The 13,396-nt window shown below is 47.3% G+C and overlaps 1 protein-coding gene across 2 annotated transcripts in view; it reads left to right on the forward strand.

Annotated features, from left to right (window-relative positions):
* Nucleotides 1-12,147, forward strand: part of PGBD1 (piggyBac transposable element derived 1) — a 28,875-nt gene extending 16,728 nt beyond the window's left edge. For both annotated transcript variants that reach the window (XM_047102014.1, XM_047102015.1), the window contains exons 4-5: nucleotides 6,834-6,930; nucleotides 10,332-12,147. In XM_047102014.1, coding sequence (XP_046957970.1) covers nucleotides 6,834-6,930; nucleotides 10,332-11,883 — 1,649 coding nt within the window. In that variant the 3' untranslated portion in view covers nucleotides 11,884-12,147. The remainder of the gene's footprint in view (nucleotides 1-6,833; nucleotides 6,931-10,331) is intronic.
* The last annotated feature ends 1,249 nt before the right edge of the window (nucleotides 12,148-13,396 follow it).

Genomic DNA, 13,396 nt, shown 5'->3' on the forward strand with positions numbered 1-13,396 from the left:
CTGAGTTGTAGGGTAGTTCTATTTTTAATGTTTTGAGGAACCTCCATACTGTTTTCCAGAGTGGCTGCACCAGCTTGCATTCCCACCAGCAGTGCAAAAGGGTTCCTCTTTCTCCGCATCCTCGCCAACATCTGTTGTTGCCTGAGTTGTTAATGTTAGCCATTCTGACAGGCGTGAGGTGGTATCTCATTGTGGTTTTGATTTGTATTTCCCTGATGATGAGTGACGTTGAGCATTTTTTCCATGTGTCTATTAGCTATCTGGATATCTTCTTTGGAGAAGTGTCTATTCGTGTCTTTTGCCCATTTCTTCACTGGATTATTTGTCCTTCAAGTGTATTTTTAATTTCATGAATTGTGTTCTTGATCTCTGATTGGTTCTTTTTTGCCATTCTGTTAAGGGTCTCACTGATCTCCTCCACTTTTTTTTTCAAGTTCAGTGAGTATCTTTAAGATTATTAAAATCTCTATCAGGCATATTACTTATATCCATTTCACTTAGGTCTCTTGCTGTGGATTGGTCTTGTTCTTTTGTTCGGGACGTATTTCTCTCCTCATTTTTTCCAGTTCTCTGTGTTTCTGTGTGATAGGAAAGTTAGCTACTTTTCTTGCTCCTAAGGATAAGAGACTTGTGAAGAAGAGGTCCTGTAGTGCCCTGCCCTGCAGTGTCCCCTGTTCCTAGGCCTGGTGCTCCAGGGAGTGTTTTCTATGTCTCTTGTGTGTGTTCTGCTTTTGAATCTTGGCCTGTTTTTCCGTGAGCCAGTTGTCTGCAGAGCTTCTCTTCGCCTCTTCTGTGCATTGTTTAGTCCCTAGTGGGAGTGGGGTGTGTTTTAATAAGGGGTGTGAAAGGTCCCTTGTGAAAGGTGACCTGCCCTGGTCGCTGCCGGAACTGAGGTCCTACAGAGTGCAATGTCAGGAGATGTGTCGGCAGGGTTTGTGCAGCTCTTCTGCGGGCCGAGGCCCTGGGTGCAGAGACTAATCTGAGGAGGACTAGAAAGGGCAGCTCTGACCACGTGCAGGGGTGGGGGCTTGGTGGAAGGAAGTCATGTTTAGAGTGTTGGAGCTGAGCTGGTTCCTCAGGTGGCTGCTTTTTATGCTGGGGGTGAGGGAGATAAGTGACACCTGCCAGCTCCTTTGTTCCTGGAGGGGTCTCCCTACAACCCCTGTCTCTCCATGCCATGTTCCGAGTTGAGCAAACCACTCTCCTGTCTGCCCCTGCCATTTTTCAGACTGTTCGTTCCATGCTGTACCTGCACGGGCTGTTTGTCACGCTAAGGGTGGGGACTTGTCTTAATACCTTCGGGCTCTCCCAGAACTGAGCCCGCCAATTTTTAAAATTCCAGGATGTGAGTCCCACTGGTTATAAGAACTCAAGAAATTTGGCCCCTCTCACTTTCAGAGGCAGATGTTATGGGAATTTGCCCTCTCTTTTGTGGACTCCCTGTGTGAAGGCCTGTTTTTGCCCATCATCTTGCCACCAGCTCTCTCCCCACCACGGACGGCCATGGTCTGGTCTGTTTCTCTCTCAGACCGCATCCTTGCCCTTCCTGCCTTCTTCAGCGTGCTCTCTTCTTGGTCTTTAGTTGTGAGTTTGTTCTGTCAGTCTTCAGGTAACTTCCAGGTTATATACACTGATGTGGATATTCTCTAGTTATTCATGTGGGGCGTGGCGAGCGTAAGGTCCGTCTCCTGTGCCATCTTCCCAGCTGACCCTCTTGCTTTTAAAACTCTCCTTATCGTGACCTTTTGCCGTTTTATTTATCATGTGTCTTGATGTGGACCTCCTTGGTTGAGTTTTTGGGGCGGATCTCTTGCCTCCCGGATCTGGATTTCTTTTTCCTTCCCTGCATTTAGGAAGTCTGCAGCTATTATTTCTTCAAGTAAATTTTCTTCCCTCTTTCTCTCCCTACTCCTTCTGGGATCCCTGTGGTGTTAGTGAAGCAGCTTGCGACTGCATCGAGCACGAACGGAGTCAGACCAGGTGTTTGCCAGAGATGCAGTAGCAGGAAACTGTTGGGCACTTTCCCTGTGTTGTCACCTGAGAAACTTTTCGTTGGTGGTGGGACCTGCAACCAGACCAGACCAGCTCTCTGCCCCCGGCCCACTGCTGGGGCTATACCTGGAGTGGTACGTAGGACTCTCTTCTCCTCTCCCTGGAGCAGGAGTCACTCTGGAGTGGCGGTGGCTCACTTGGGCTGCTTGCATGCTGCCATGCCTGTGGCCCCGGTTTGGATGGGCTCTGGCCACAAGTGTAGTGGAGGGGTGGATCCCCAAGGTGCAGCTTTACTAAGGTTTTTGCACAGCCCTCTGTGAATGGGGACTGAGGCCAGCTGGGTTGGAAGAGGCGGATCCATCACATTTGCGAGTTGGGGAGAGGTGGTGTTAGCAAGGTTTTCGACGGTCCTCTGGGGAGGGTACCCACGGTGCTGGAGCAGGCCTGGTTGGAGGGGTCAGATCCCCCAAAGTGCAGGGTGAGGTGTAAGTAAGTTAGGTAGTGACTGTTACTGCTGCACTAGCTCCCGCAGGTCTCCATGTGTCTATCCTGGGGGCTGGGGGAGAGAAATAGCACCTGCTGGCTCCTTTGTCCCTGGGGGGTGGTCTTCCAGGGTTCTGTCCCTGCAGACATGCTCTGAGCTTAGCAAAGAACTCTGCCTCCCATAGGCCCCAGGTGTTTTTCCAACTGCTGCTTCTATGCTGAATCTCCATGGGCTGTTGTGTCGTCTCTTTAAGGGCAGGGACTTAGTTTTCTCTTGGCCTCCATTCTTTCCCAGAGCGGAGTCTGGTGATTTTTTTCTTAAATGTTTATTTCTGAAAGAGAGAAGGCAGGGATACAAGTGGGGCAGGGGCAGAGAGAGAGATGGAGACAGAGGATCAGAAACCGGCTCAGCACTGACAGCAGAGAGCTTGACGCAGGACTTGAACCCACAAACCATGAGGTCGTGACCCAAGCTGAAGTTGGATGATGAACCAACCGATTGAGCCACTTAAGTGCCCCAAGCCCGGTGATTTTTTGAAATTCCAGATTTTAAGTTCTGCTGGTTGTAAGAATCTTGAAATTCGGCCCCTCTGGTTTTCAAAGCCAAATGTTATGAGGCTTCATCTTCCCACATGGGCAACCCTGTGATCGTCTACGCTCCCTGTGCCTGCAGATGCCCCCACCCCGGGGAGAGTCCTGTGGGTATTAGCTCCTCACTGTATCTTCGCCCTTTCTACCTTCTTTGATGTGTCCTCTTCTTTACATTGAGTTGTGGCTCTGTTCTGCCAGCCTTCGGGTTGCTTTCTGGGGCATTTACACTCTGGTGAGTGTCAGGTAGTTGTGTCCGAGAAACGAGGTGAGTGCCATCTTCCCAGCAGTCTAACCCCGTTCTTTTGCCAGCAAACCCAGTTTGTCTGCATTCTCTTTCTCTGGTCAGTCTGTAAACCCAGCCCACCGAGAGCAAACTCCTTAGCTTGTACCTCCTTTGCTCCAGGCCCACTGCTGTGCATATAGTCGAAGCTCAGTTAATAGCTGATGCTGATGAGTGTTCTGGCTTCCGCTGAGTTTGTCTCTTCATTCCTTTGGGGGCCACATAGGACTGGTTCGTGGCCTTCAGTTCTTTCCTGCCTGTGTCCTGTTCTCTGCCTGCCAATTCTATGGCCTCATTGTCAGATGACATAGCCCCCATACTCACATAGTTCTTAGCTGTCTTTACCAGAAAATTCCACCCTTCCTTCCCTCCCTCCCGTGCACCCAAACGATGGTCAGATGGTTGAAAGAGGGAACTGTGCCTCCTCTGAGAATTTTTAGACACACCTCTTCTTACTGTCAGTATTCAGGTGTGAACCTTAACTACAGAACTTGACCACAGAATCTCATTAGGCAGTAACTGATTTTGTCGTATTCTGGTGCCTCTTCTTAGCTCGGGATGATTTGCAAGATTGCCTCTTGCATTACCCAAGGAATCCGATTTTGTTATCTTGAGCTTAGATGCGGAGGCAGCAGAGCAGTTAGGAGGAGACAGGGGTCAAGGGTTTCACATTGTGGTACAAGATATCGGCATTTGAATGGTGTGATCCCCGCCTTCATTAAAGGGCAGTGGTTTAGGCCTTAGCCTCCAAACTGGAATCCTTCACTCTCTCAACTGAGCAGGCTGGAGTTGTGCCTGCCTCAGTGGTGTGGTTGCCCCAGCAGCCAAGGCCTTAGGATTGTCCATCAGGGTCAAGACCAGACAGCACGATGGCCTAAAGGTGATGTGAACGGAGGGTCTGGGAGAGCCACGTGCAGCCCACAGCCTACTTTCATTCCCGGCATCCTTCAGATGAGAGAAGCATTCTGTCCCCAGGCTCCAGGACAGGAGGAAAACATTCCAGAAAGACAAGAAGGAGGATAGGTGGAGGTCTGAATTCCAGCTCTGCCATCTGCCAACGGTGGGACCTGGGCAAGTTAATTAATGGGTCATTGATTAAGCAGTCAATCAACAAAGGTCTGTTTGGCTTTATGTGCCTTTATTTTAGAATTTTTATTTTAAGTAGGCTCTGAACTCATGACCTTGAGATTAAGAGTCACATACTCTATCAACTGAGCCAGCCAGGTGCCCCTGACTTTACATGACTTTGAAATTTTTTATTTATTTTAATTTTACCTCCAGCATAGTTAACATGCAATGTTACATTAGTTTCATGGGTAGTGTAGCTTACTTTTATGTGAGAGAGCGTGTAAGGGTCGGGGAGAGGGACGATTTCAAGCAGGCTCCAGGCCCAGCACAGAGCCCGACCCGGGGCTGGATCCTATGACCCGCACCAAGATCAAGAGTCGGACGCTTAACTGGCTGAGGCCCCCCCCCCCCACCTCAGGTGCCCCCACTTATTGTCGGTCGTTCTGGAATCAGCTCCTATGTGGCACATTCCTAACATTTTTACCTTACGTCTAATGTCACTTGTATTTGTGTCTGGCGGGGGGGGGGGGGGTCTTTATTTCCCTGTCACCACAACTCTTCCTCTTTTCTACTTTCCGGTTTCCCCCTGGCCTTGTATCTGTTCTCAGCTTAATTTCTCCTTTAGCACTAGCTTCTCCCTCCTCTGATAAGTACCAGTGCATCACCGTAAAGCACTTGACCAGTTCATGAGCACTCCGTTGTGTGGATGGCAGGCCCTGAAGTTTTAGAATGGTGGGCTCCCTGGCAAAGTGGACACAGCGATGGGGGATGTTCAATATACAGAAGGTGTGCAGGCCAGGCCCCCACAAAAGGCGCTCGTCAAGGCTGTCAGGTCTCACGCGGGACTCCTGTCTCCTCCCAGCTCACGGGCACGTGGGTAGCAGTCCTCACCTGTGGGAGCTTCTGGGGCGGCACCGGCCCCCTGCGTTCCCCTTGTGACGAGAGCAGACCACGCATGCCTCGCGCAGGGGCTCGTTTCAATGACTGGCTGTTGCCTAATTCTGTACCGTGTGGGGAGGGAGGGAGGGCAGGGAGATGCCTGGTCGCAGACCGTGCCTCCACTCCTTTGAGGCTCAGGGCCTGATGCTTTATTTTGGAGGTTCCCCCTCACACTCCTTTATATTCTTGGTGTTCCTGCACACACCTCACAGTTACGATGGTAATGGGAATTCTGTCCTTAGCAAAACTTCACATTACCACAGATGACCCTTTTTTTCCTTGATCTCACAGTGGTTCAATCATTTTCCTGGTCATTTAGTTAAAATTTAAGTCCTGTGTTGCTACCTCGGTTTTCTCAAAACATGTGCCTGTGGAGTCCTCTCCTCACTTGGTCCCTTACTGCGGATTCTAACTGGTTCCTGATCCTGTTGAACCCAGAGTCTTCTGTTCTTAATTCACTCTTATGAAAAGAATTGTATAGGAAGTAGAACTTACAGGATTTTCAACAATGTAAGATCTGCGTCCCTAACTGTAGGTACCTATGAGTGTGGTCTGATTTTGAAAGACACTCTGTGGGTATAAGCAAGTGAAGATGAGGTTGTACAGGATCTGGGAGGGCCCCAGGGCTGGTGACTGGTGTCCTTATAATGTGAAGGCAGAGATCAGAACAAGGGACTTCCCAGCCAGAGAACCCTCTGGACTGCTGCCGACCCCCACAGCCCAGGAGAGAGGCAAGGATGGTCCCTGTCTTGGCACCACTGGTCTACAGTGTGGAAGCCACCACCCTTCACAACTGGACCCCTGTCCTTACCACAGTGAAGACCCCAAGAGGCTGTCCTTTGCCGATTTCCCAGAAAGGCCGCTTCTGAGTCTGGCTCAGAGGAGAGAGAGCTCCTCTATGGGAACTCAGCTCAGAAGGCAACAGACTTCCGTCTGATAAGTAGTGACAGCCTCGGGCTGCTCCCCTGTCCCATCATTAACTCTGACCTGGCCCTGGGGAGCCCACATTCCCTCCAGACCCTTGCGTTCCCTTCTGCTTCTGCCTGCACACTTCTCCGTCTTTACCATTTTGCATCCCTCCCCATCAGTCAGCTTAATGATTCTTGTTATCTTCTGATCATTTCTCACGAGTCCTGCTTTGCTTCCCATTTTCTTCCCTCTAAAGGGTTCCATGTAATGTCTTCACACAGCTCTTCACGTCTGGAAGCCTCACAAACTCCTCCGCGTGATCCCTTCTTCATATCGGAGGAAGTTCTCTTCACTCTGAGAATGCTATTGTCCGTGTAGAATTTTCTCTAAATTTGCTTTGCTTTGTTAGACATTCTCTCCAGCTAACCATGCCGTGCCACACTTTGTAGGACTGGCTGTGATGGCACTTCTGGGGCACCTGATGATTATTTTAATTCAAAAATCCTATTCCCTCTGGATATTGAATTGAGGGGGAAAAATGCAGATGATGACATTTATATTCTTATTTTAGCTGAAGAAGCTGTAAGTAAAGATGGATTGTTTAATGCAAAGCAAGAAACTTTTGAAGAAATACAGCAAGGTGCTGAGGCCTCAGGAGCACCCAACAGGTGAGTGTCCATGTTAAGTGGAACTGATCCTGCAGCTGTAAGAACAAATTGGAATGACCAGAGAACCCTGCTTCCCTGGAAGAATACAGGAAGAGAACTACTCTCACTTCAGGAATGGTAGGAGGCCCCGGGCCAGGAAGGGGACCAGTCAGTATCCTCATTATACAAAACCTTCGGTTGGTACACAGTTGCCCCCAGGAATCCTATCCTGACTCTGTTTACCCTGCCTGGCCACCTTTCCCTGGGTTCCCTTCTGTCTTGGTGGAGCTACAGAGAAGAGAAGCCAGAAAAGGAAGAGAATTCAGACAAGAGTGAGGGCTATCATGGCAGTGGAGAAACGAAGAGCACTGGGAGAGTCCTGAACAAGAACTACCAGGAAAGTAGCTGATGAAGCGGAAATTAAAGATAGTAGTAGGTACTTAATAAGCCTTGGATGTGGAGGAAAGGGAAGGGAGGGAGATGTAGCACAGATACTCCTAAAGCAGAGAGGGAAGGACCTGATCAAAGGCAGGGGGTTGGATTTGGGTGAGGCCATTGGCTCCTCCGAGATGAGCACAGAGGAGGAAGAAAACATCATGGGACAATTAGCTTGAAGCCTGGGGTGGGGGGACACTTGCTCATCTCAGGGAAATGGGGCTAAATCTTAGTGAAAATGGAAACGTCTTAAAGCTTTTGAGGTCCGAACCAAGCTCTATCAGAAACGTTTTGTGACCATTCTAACTGCAAAATAGGAATATATGGTGCCTGTCAGACATTTAACTTCAGTGAACAGAAACTGACTCAGCATCTCCCCACCACTACCCCTGCCCAGCCACACACACACACTTACACACTTTGTTTCCCACTTTTCCCCCCACTACTAACTCTCCTTTCCTTCTTCTACCATTTAGGGCCATAATGTGTACCCATTATCAATATTTGTAAAAAATACGCACTTTGATGTGAATGTTTTAAACTACTTAAATAGTATTGTGAATATTTTGTCACTCAGCATAACGTTTTAGGAGCTATCTGCACACATCTACTCCTTTACCTACAGCTGCCACATACTATCTGTAACGTACATCTATGGCCTGTCAGCTTCCCCAGAGATGGTCACCCAGCTGCTTCCAGGTCCCCGTCAGCAGGGACACTGCTGCACGGAACAGCCTCTACGTGCCCCCTGTGCGAGAACTTCTTTGGGACAAACACCTAGGAACAGAATTCCGAGTCGTAGCGTGTGTTTTACTAAAGTTAGCTCAGTATTGCCGACTTGACTTCTGAGAAGAACACCCCACCTGTACTCGGCTCAGTAGAGGGTTCACACCCTTCCAGCATTTGTCATTACTCAGTTCTCAAACCGAAGGATCCAGGCTCTTGGTCTCTTGTTCTACCGTCCTTAGTGTGCTGGTTTCTGACCGAGGACCATGACGGTCCCTGCAGCTTGAGTACAGAAAGGAGGTAGGGGGGCATCTTTCCCCTTGTTTGTTCCTGGCACCACGAAAGGAGAGGTCTCCCCCCGCCCTCCCCCGTTCCTCACGGGCAGAAATGGACTTCTGTGACCACCTCTGGCTATAAGAGAGGCTGGGGACGGGGGGTACCAAGGAAAGGGGAATGGCATTACTATGCCTGGCTTAGACCAATTCATGCCTTTACCTGGACGCACTGCTGCCCCCAGAACGGGGTCTCTGGCTAAAGGGAAGAGGGCAAGGGGCATTGGCAGGAAAGTCCCCGACTCTGCCACTGTCATGAAGCAGACAATTAGGGAAGCTTTCTCTGGGTGTCACAGGTCAAGGTGAACTAGACAGAGGTATGCATCAAGAACTTGGTTTGGAGAATCCAGGATGAACTGATAGGAGAGGTCAAGAGAGTTTGGTTGACAAGACCATTTTCCAGGCACATCTTTAGAAGTTTCCAACTTAGATATTTTTTTCTTCCACTCATTCAAGAAGCATTTTATCACTTGTATTCAGAGGCCTGTGTGACAGAGACCCCCACCTGCAGTGGGTCATGTGAGGGCACAGCGGAGCAGACAGAACCACAGTGCAGCGGGACATGTGCCTGTGCTGTGGGTATGGAGAGGCACCCGGCCGAGACCTGGGATGCTGGAGGAGGCGTCCCAGAGCACTGACCTCTGAAACAAGACTCAGGCACCAGGCAGGAATTTGCTAGATGCAGAGGAGATGGCGAGGAAGCAGACAGAGAAGTGAATGTGCCTGTGCCCAGACAGGGTTGGAGAAGACTGGGAGGAGCTACAGGATCCATGGAAGGCAGACCGTCTCAATGAGCAGGTTTCTGCCTGAGAAATGGTCCTCTTTGGAGTAGGAAACAAGGCTCTGTTTGCGGATACCAAGATGTGGAGTGTGGGGAAAGGGGATAAAGGGGCAAGAGGGAAGGAGCGTCAGTGTCCCTTGTGGGATATCTGCGGCCCTGCTCGCTCTGGGGTGTGGATTGAGAAGAACCAGCCGGGGCCTCCACTGGGTGAAGTTTTGCTGGTCTGGGGCTAGAGGAGGGACACCACAGCAGGGGGTTGATGATCCTGGCCTGAGAGGGGCTGCTGTGATGGATCATGAGGTCCACAAGTAGGGAGGGAAGGGAGGAGTTGGTGAGATGGGAGGGCAGCGATTGAGCATGACAACAGGGCCGAGGAGGGTCCCTGCAGTTGAGAGTATTTGGGAACCTTAGGATGGGTGGTGTGTTGAATGGGCCAGACAAGCACACTGGAGACACCTCGGATGATGAAGGCTTTAAGGAAATGAGTCAATACATGTAGTGTGAATTCTATTCCCTTCACTGCTTTTTGTCCTTCAGTCTTTTAGAACTAGACTGTTTAATGTCCTGTTGGTTTCGTCTTGGTAACTTTAGCTTGCTTCCTTGTAACCCCATAAAAATCAGTTCAAAGGCAGGAAGTTTGAGTTTCTCCCCAGAGCAGAGTGTCCACCAGATGAATGTAGATCCTTCCGTGTTCAGAAATCCTGTGAGAGGTGTGAAGGAGCCCAGTAAATGACCTCCTTCCTGGTCCAGGTTTAGAGTCAATTGATAGAGCTACAGGAGTAAAAGGATTCTGGAAAACCTCAGCTTCGTTACTGACGGAAGCTCAACTGGACAGGGAAGCCCTGAAGCAGAGGACTCGGCCCATCTCCCACTGTAGAGGCCGGGGTGATTGAACTTGGGCCCAAAGGAACATGGGATGTTTGCCACTCGCTCCTGAAGATGGGGGAGGCACTGCCCTCAGCTGCCCAGTTCCTTGTTTCAGACTCAACAGCTACTGGGAGGGAGGCCCCCAGTGTTAGGTCTGGCCAAAGTCCTAGGAGTGAGAAGGGGGTAGTCTTTGCAGAAGAATACTTAGGTGTCACCAGATTCATGATGTCATGGTGAGGAAGACTAAGAATTTTATAATATGGTAATTCTTTCATTTCCAGAGATTGTATGCTCCAGCCACCTGGTACCTCAGTCTGTACTGACAGGACAGTTGTACATATGAACACCCTGAAGGACCGTCACCCAGGTGACTTGTGGGCCCGAATGCACATCTCCTCCTTGGAATACGCTGCAGGAGACATTACCCGAAAAGGGAGAAAAAAGGACAAAGCTCGAGTGAGTGAACTGCTCCAAGGCCTTGCATTTTCTGGTGACTCAGATGTAGAAGAAGAGAACAAGCCTGAGGCCCACCCTGCTCCAAAAAGGCTAAAGATATCAAACGTCCCAGAGAAGAATTGGACCAAAAGAGATCTTAAACCCAACTTTCCAAGCTGGTCAGCACTGGATTCTGGACTTTTGAATCTCAAAAGTGAAAAGTTGAACCCAGTGGAACTCTTTGAATTATTTTTTGATGACGAAACATTCAGCTTGATTGTCAATGAAACCAATAATTATGCATCTCAGAAAAATGTCAACTTGGAAGTCACAGTTCAGGAAATAAGGTGTCTGTTTGGGATCTTGCTTTTGAGTGGATTTGTGAGGCGTCCCAGAAGGGGAATGTATTGGGAAATCTCTGATACCGATCAGAACCTAGTCAAGGATGCAATTAGAAGGGACAGATTTGAATTGATTTTCTCATACCTACATTTTGCAGATAACAACCACCTAGATCAAAAAGATAAGTTTACAAAGTTGAGGCCTCTCATAAAGCAAATGAATAGAAATTTCCTCCTCTATGCTCCCCTTGAAGAACACTATTATTTTGATAAGACAATGTGTGAATGCTTTGATAGCGACCAATTCCTGAATGGGAAACCTATTAGAATTGGCTATAAAATTTGGTGTGGCACAACCACACAGGGTTATCTGGTTTGGTTTGAGCCCCATCAAGAAGAATCATCTGTGATGGTGGATAAGGATCTTAACCTTGGTTTAGGTGGAAATCTAGTGATGCATTTTGCTGATGTCCTTTTAGAGAGAGGCCAATATCCCTATCACCTGTGTTTTGATAGCTTCTTTACAAGTGTCAAATTGGTGTCAGCCTTGAAGAAGAAAGGAGTGAGGGCAACAGGAACAATTCGTGAGAACAGGACTGAAAAATGTCCCCTTATGAATGTAGAACATATGAAAAAAATGAAGAAGGGGTATTTCGATTTCCAAGTCGAAGAAAATGAGGAGATAATTTTGTGTCGTTGGCATGGAGATGGCATCATCAGTCTGTGCTCCAATGCCATAGGCATAGAACCGGCCAGTGAGCTAAGTTGTGCCGATGATGAGGAGATCCATCAGATAGCTCAACCGTCTATAGTGAAATTGTATGATGAATGCAAGGAAGGTGTAGCTAAAATGGATGAAATCATTTCCAAATACAGGGTGAGAATAAGAAGCAAAAAATGGTATTCAATTTTAGTGAGCTACATAATTGATGTAGCCATGAACAATGCATGGCAGCTACACAGAGCCTGTAACCCAGATACCTCTCTAGACCTCTTGGATTTTCGGAGATATGTTGCACATTTCTACTTGGAGAACAATGCTAATCTATCAGATTAAGGCAGATAAAATGCGCATAATGCTAGTATTAACAAGATAAAATCACAGGTATATATCAGATTGTACCCTTCCAAAGCAAACCTGATGTAATGAAATTAACGTTTTAAAAAGTCGTATCTATGACCTATGTAAAGTTTCAAAGAAGTAATTTAAAAAATTGTATTGACTGAGTGCTACAGCTTTTTCTATGACTAATTTTGGTGAAACGTGGGAAATAACTTGGATTAATTTGTGCATTGAAAGAAGGAAATTGTGTCTCTTTAATTCTTTGTGGAGGTTTTATTTTTGTTTTTTGTTTTTTTTTTTTTAATTCAGGCATTGCCATAATATCCAAAGACTGATGCTGAATCTACAATTGAAAAATTAAGGCGGGGCTCATGATGTACAGATGATCTTAAAACCTTAGGTGATAAGAGGCTGAAGACCTCAGCTTTAGTATAAAACTGGATCAGATGGTGCATAGGAGAGAAGGGCCGGGCAAGCATGCTGAAGAAGAGTGCTACAGAGGAAAAACTGGAAGTGAAGCAGTGCCTTTGAAAACTGAGAAAAGTGATGAAATAGGAAGCAAATCAGGTAATGACAGCACCGTCAGGAAAAGAAGTTAGGAGTAAAGCTGACATAAAGCCCCTGTTAAAATCAGTTGGGGAAAACATATGTGCCAATAAACCGGACAACTTAGAAGAAATGGATAAATTCCTAGAAACCTAGCCTCCCAAAGCAAAAGAGTAGAAAATTTGAACAGACCAGTCACCAGAAATGAAATTGAATAAGTAATCAAAAAACTCCGGGAAAACAAAAGTCCAGGGCCACACAACTTCACAGGAAAGTTCTTCACAGGAAAATTCTACCAGACATTTAAAGAAGAATTAATACCCACTCTTCCCAAAATATTCCAAAAATAGAATAGGAAGAAAACTTCCAAATTAATTTTATGAGGCCAGCATTACCCTGATGCCAAAACCAGATAAAGACACCACCAAAAAAAAAAAAAAACAAAAAAACTAAGGGCCAATATCTGATGAACACAGACACAAAAATCCTCAAGAAAATATTAGCAAACTGAATCCAACAGATTTTAAAAAATCATACACTACTACACAAGCAGGATTAATTCCCAGGATGCAAGTGTGGTCAAGTATTCACAAAACAATGTGATACATCACAATAAAAGAAAGGATAAAAACCAGGTGACTGTTTCAATAGATGTAGAAAAAGCATTTGACAAAGTACATTGGCTGATTCATGATAACCCTCTGCAAAGCAGGTCTAGAGGGAATATATCTCAGCATAATTAAGGCCTTATATGAAAAATCCGTAGCCAACATAATATGAAAAACAGAGCTTTTCTCCTCAGATCAGGAGCAAGACAAGGAGGTCTGCTATCACCCCTTTTATTCAAAATAGCACTGAGAAGTCCTAGCCAGAACAACTACATGACATAAATAAGAGGTATCCATGGTATCCATATTGGTAAGGAATTAGTAAAACACTCACTGTTTGCACAGGACATGAC

Source organism: Lynx rufus, unplaced genomic scaffold (genome assembly GCF_022079265.1).
Source record: "Lynx rufus isolate CCGP_SWC_20201006 ecotype Redwood Valley unplaced genomic scaffold, mLynRuf1.p SCAF_6, whole genome shotgun sequence".
Classification (NCBI taxonomy): domain Eukaryota; kingdom Metazoa; phylum Chordata; class Mammalia; order Carnivora; family Felidae; genus Lynx; species Lynx rufus.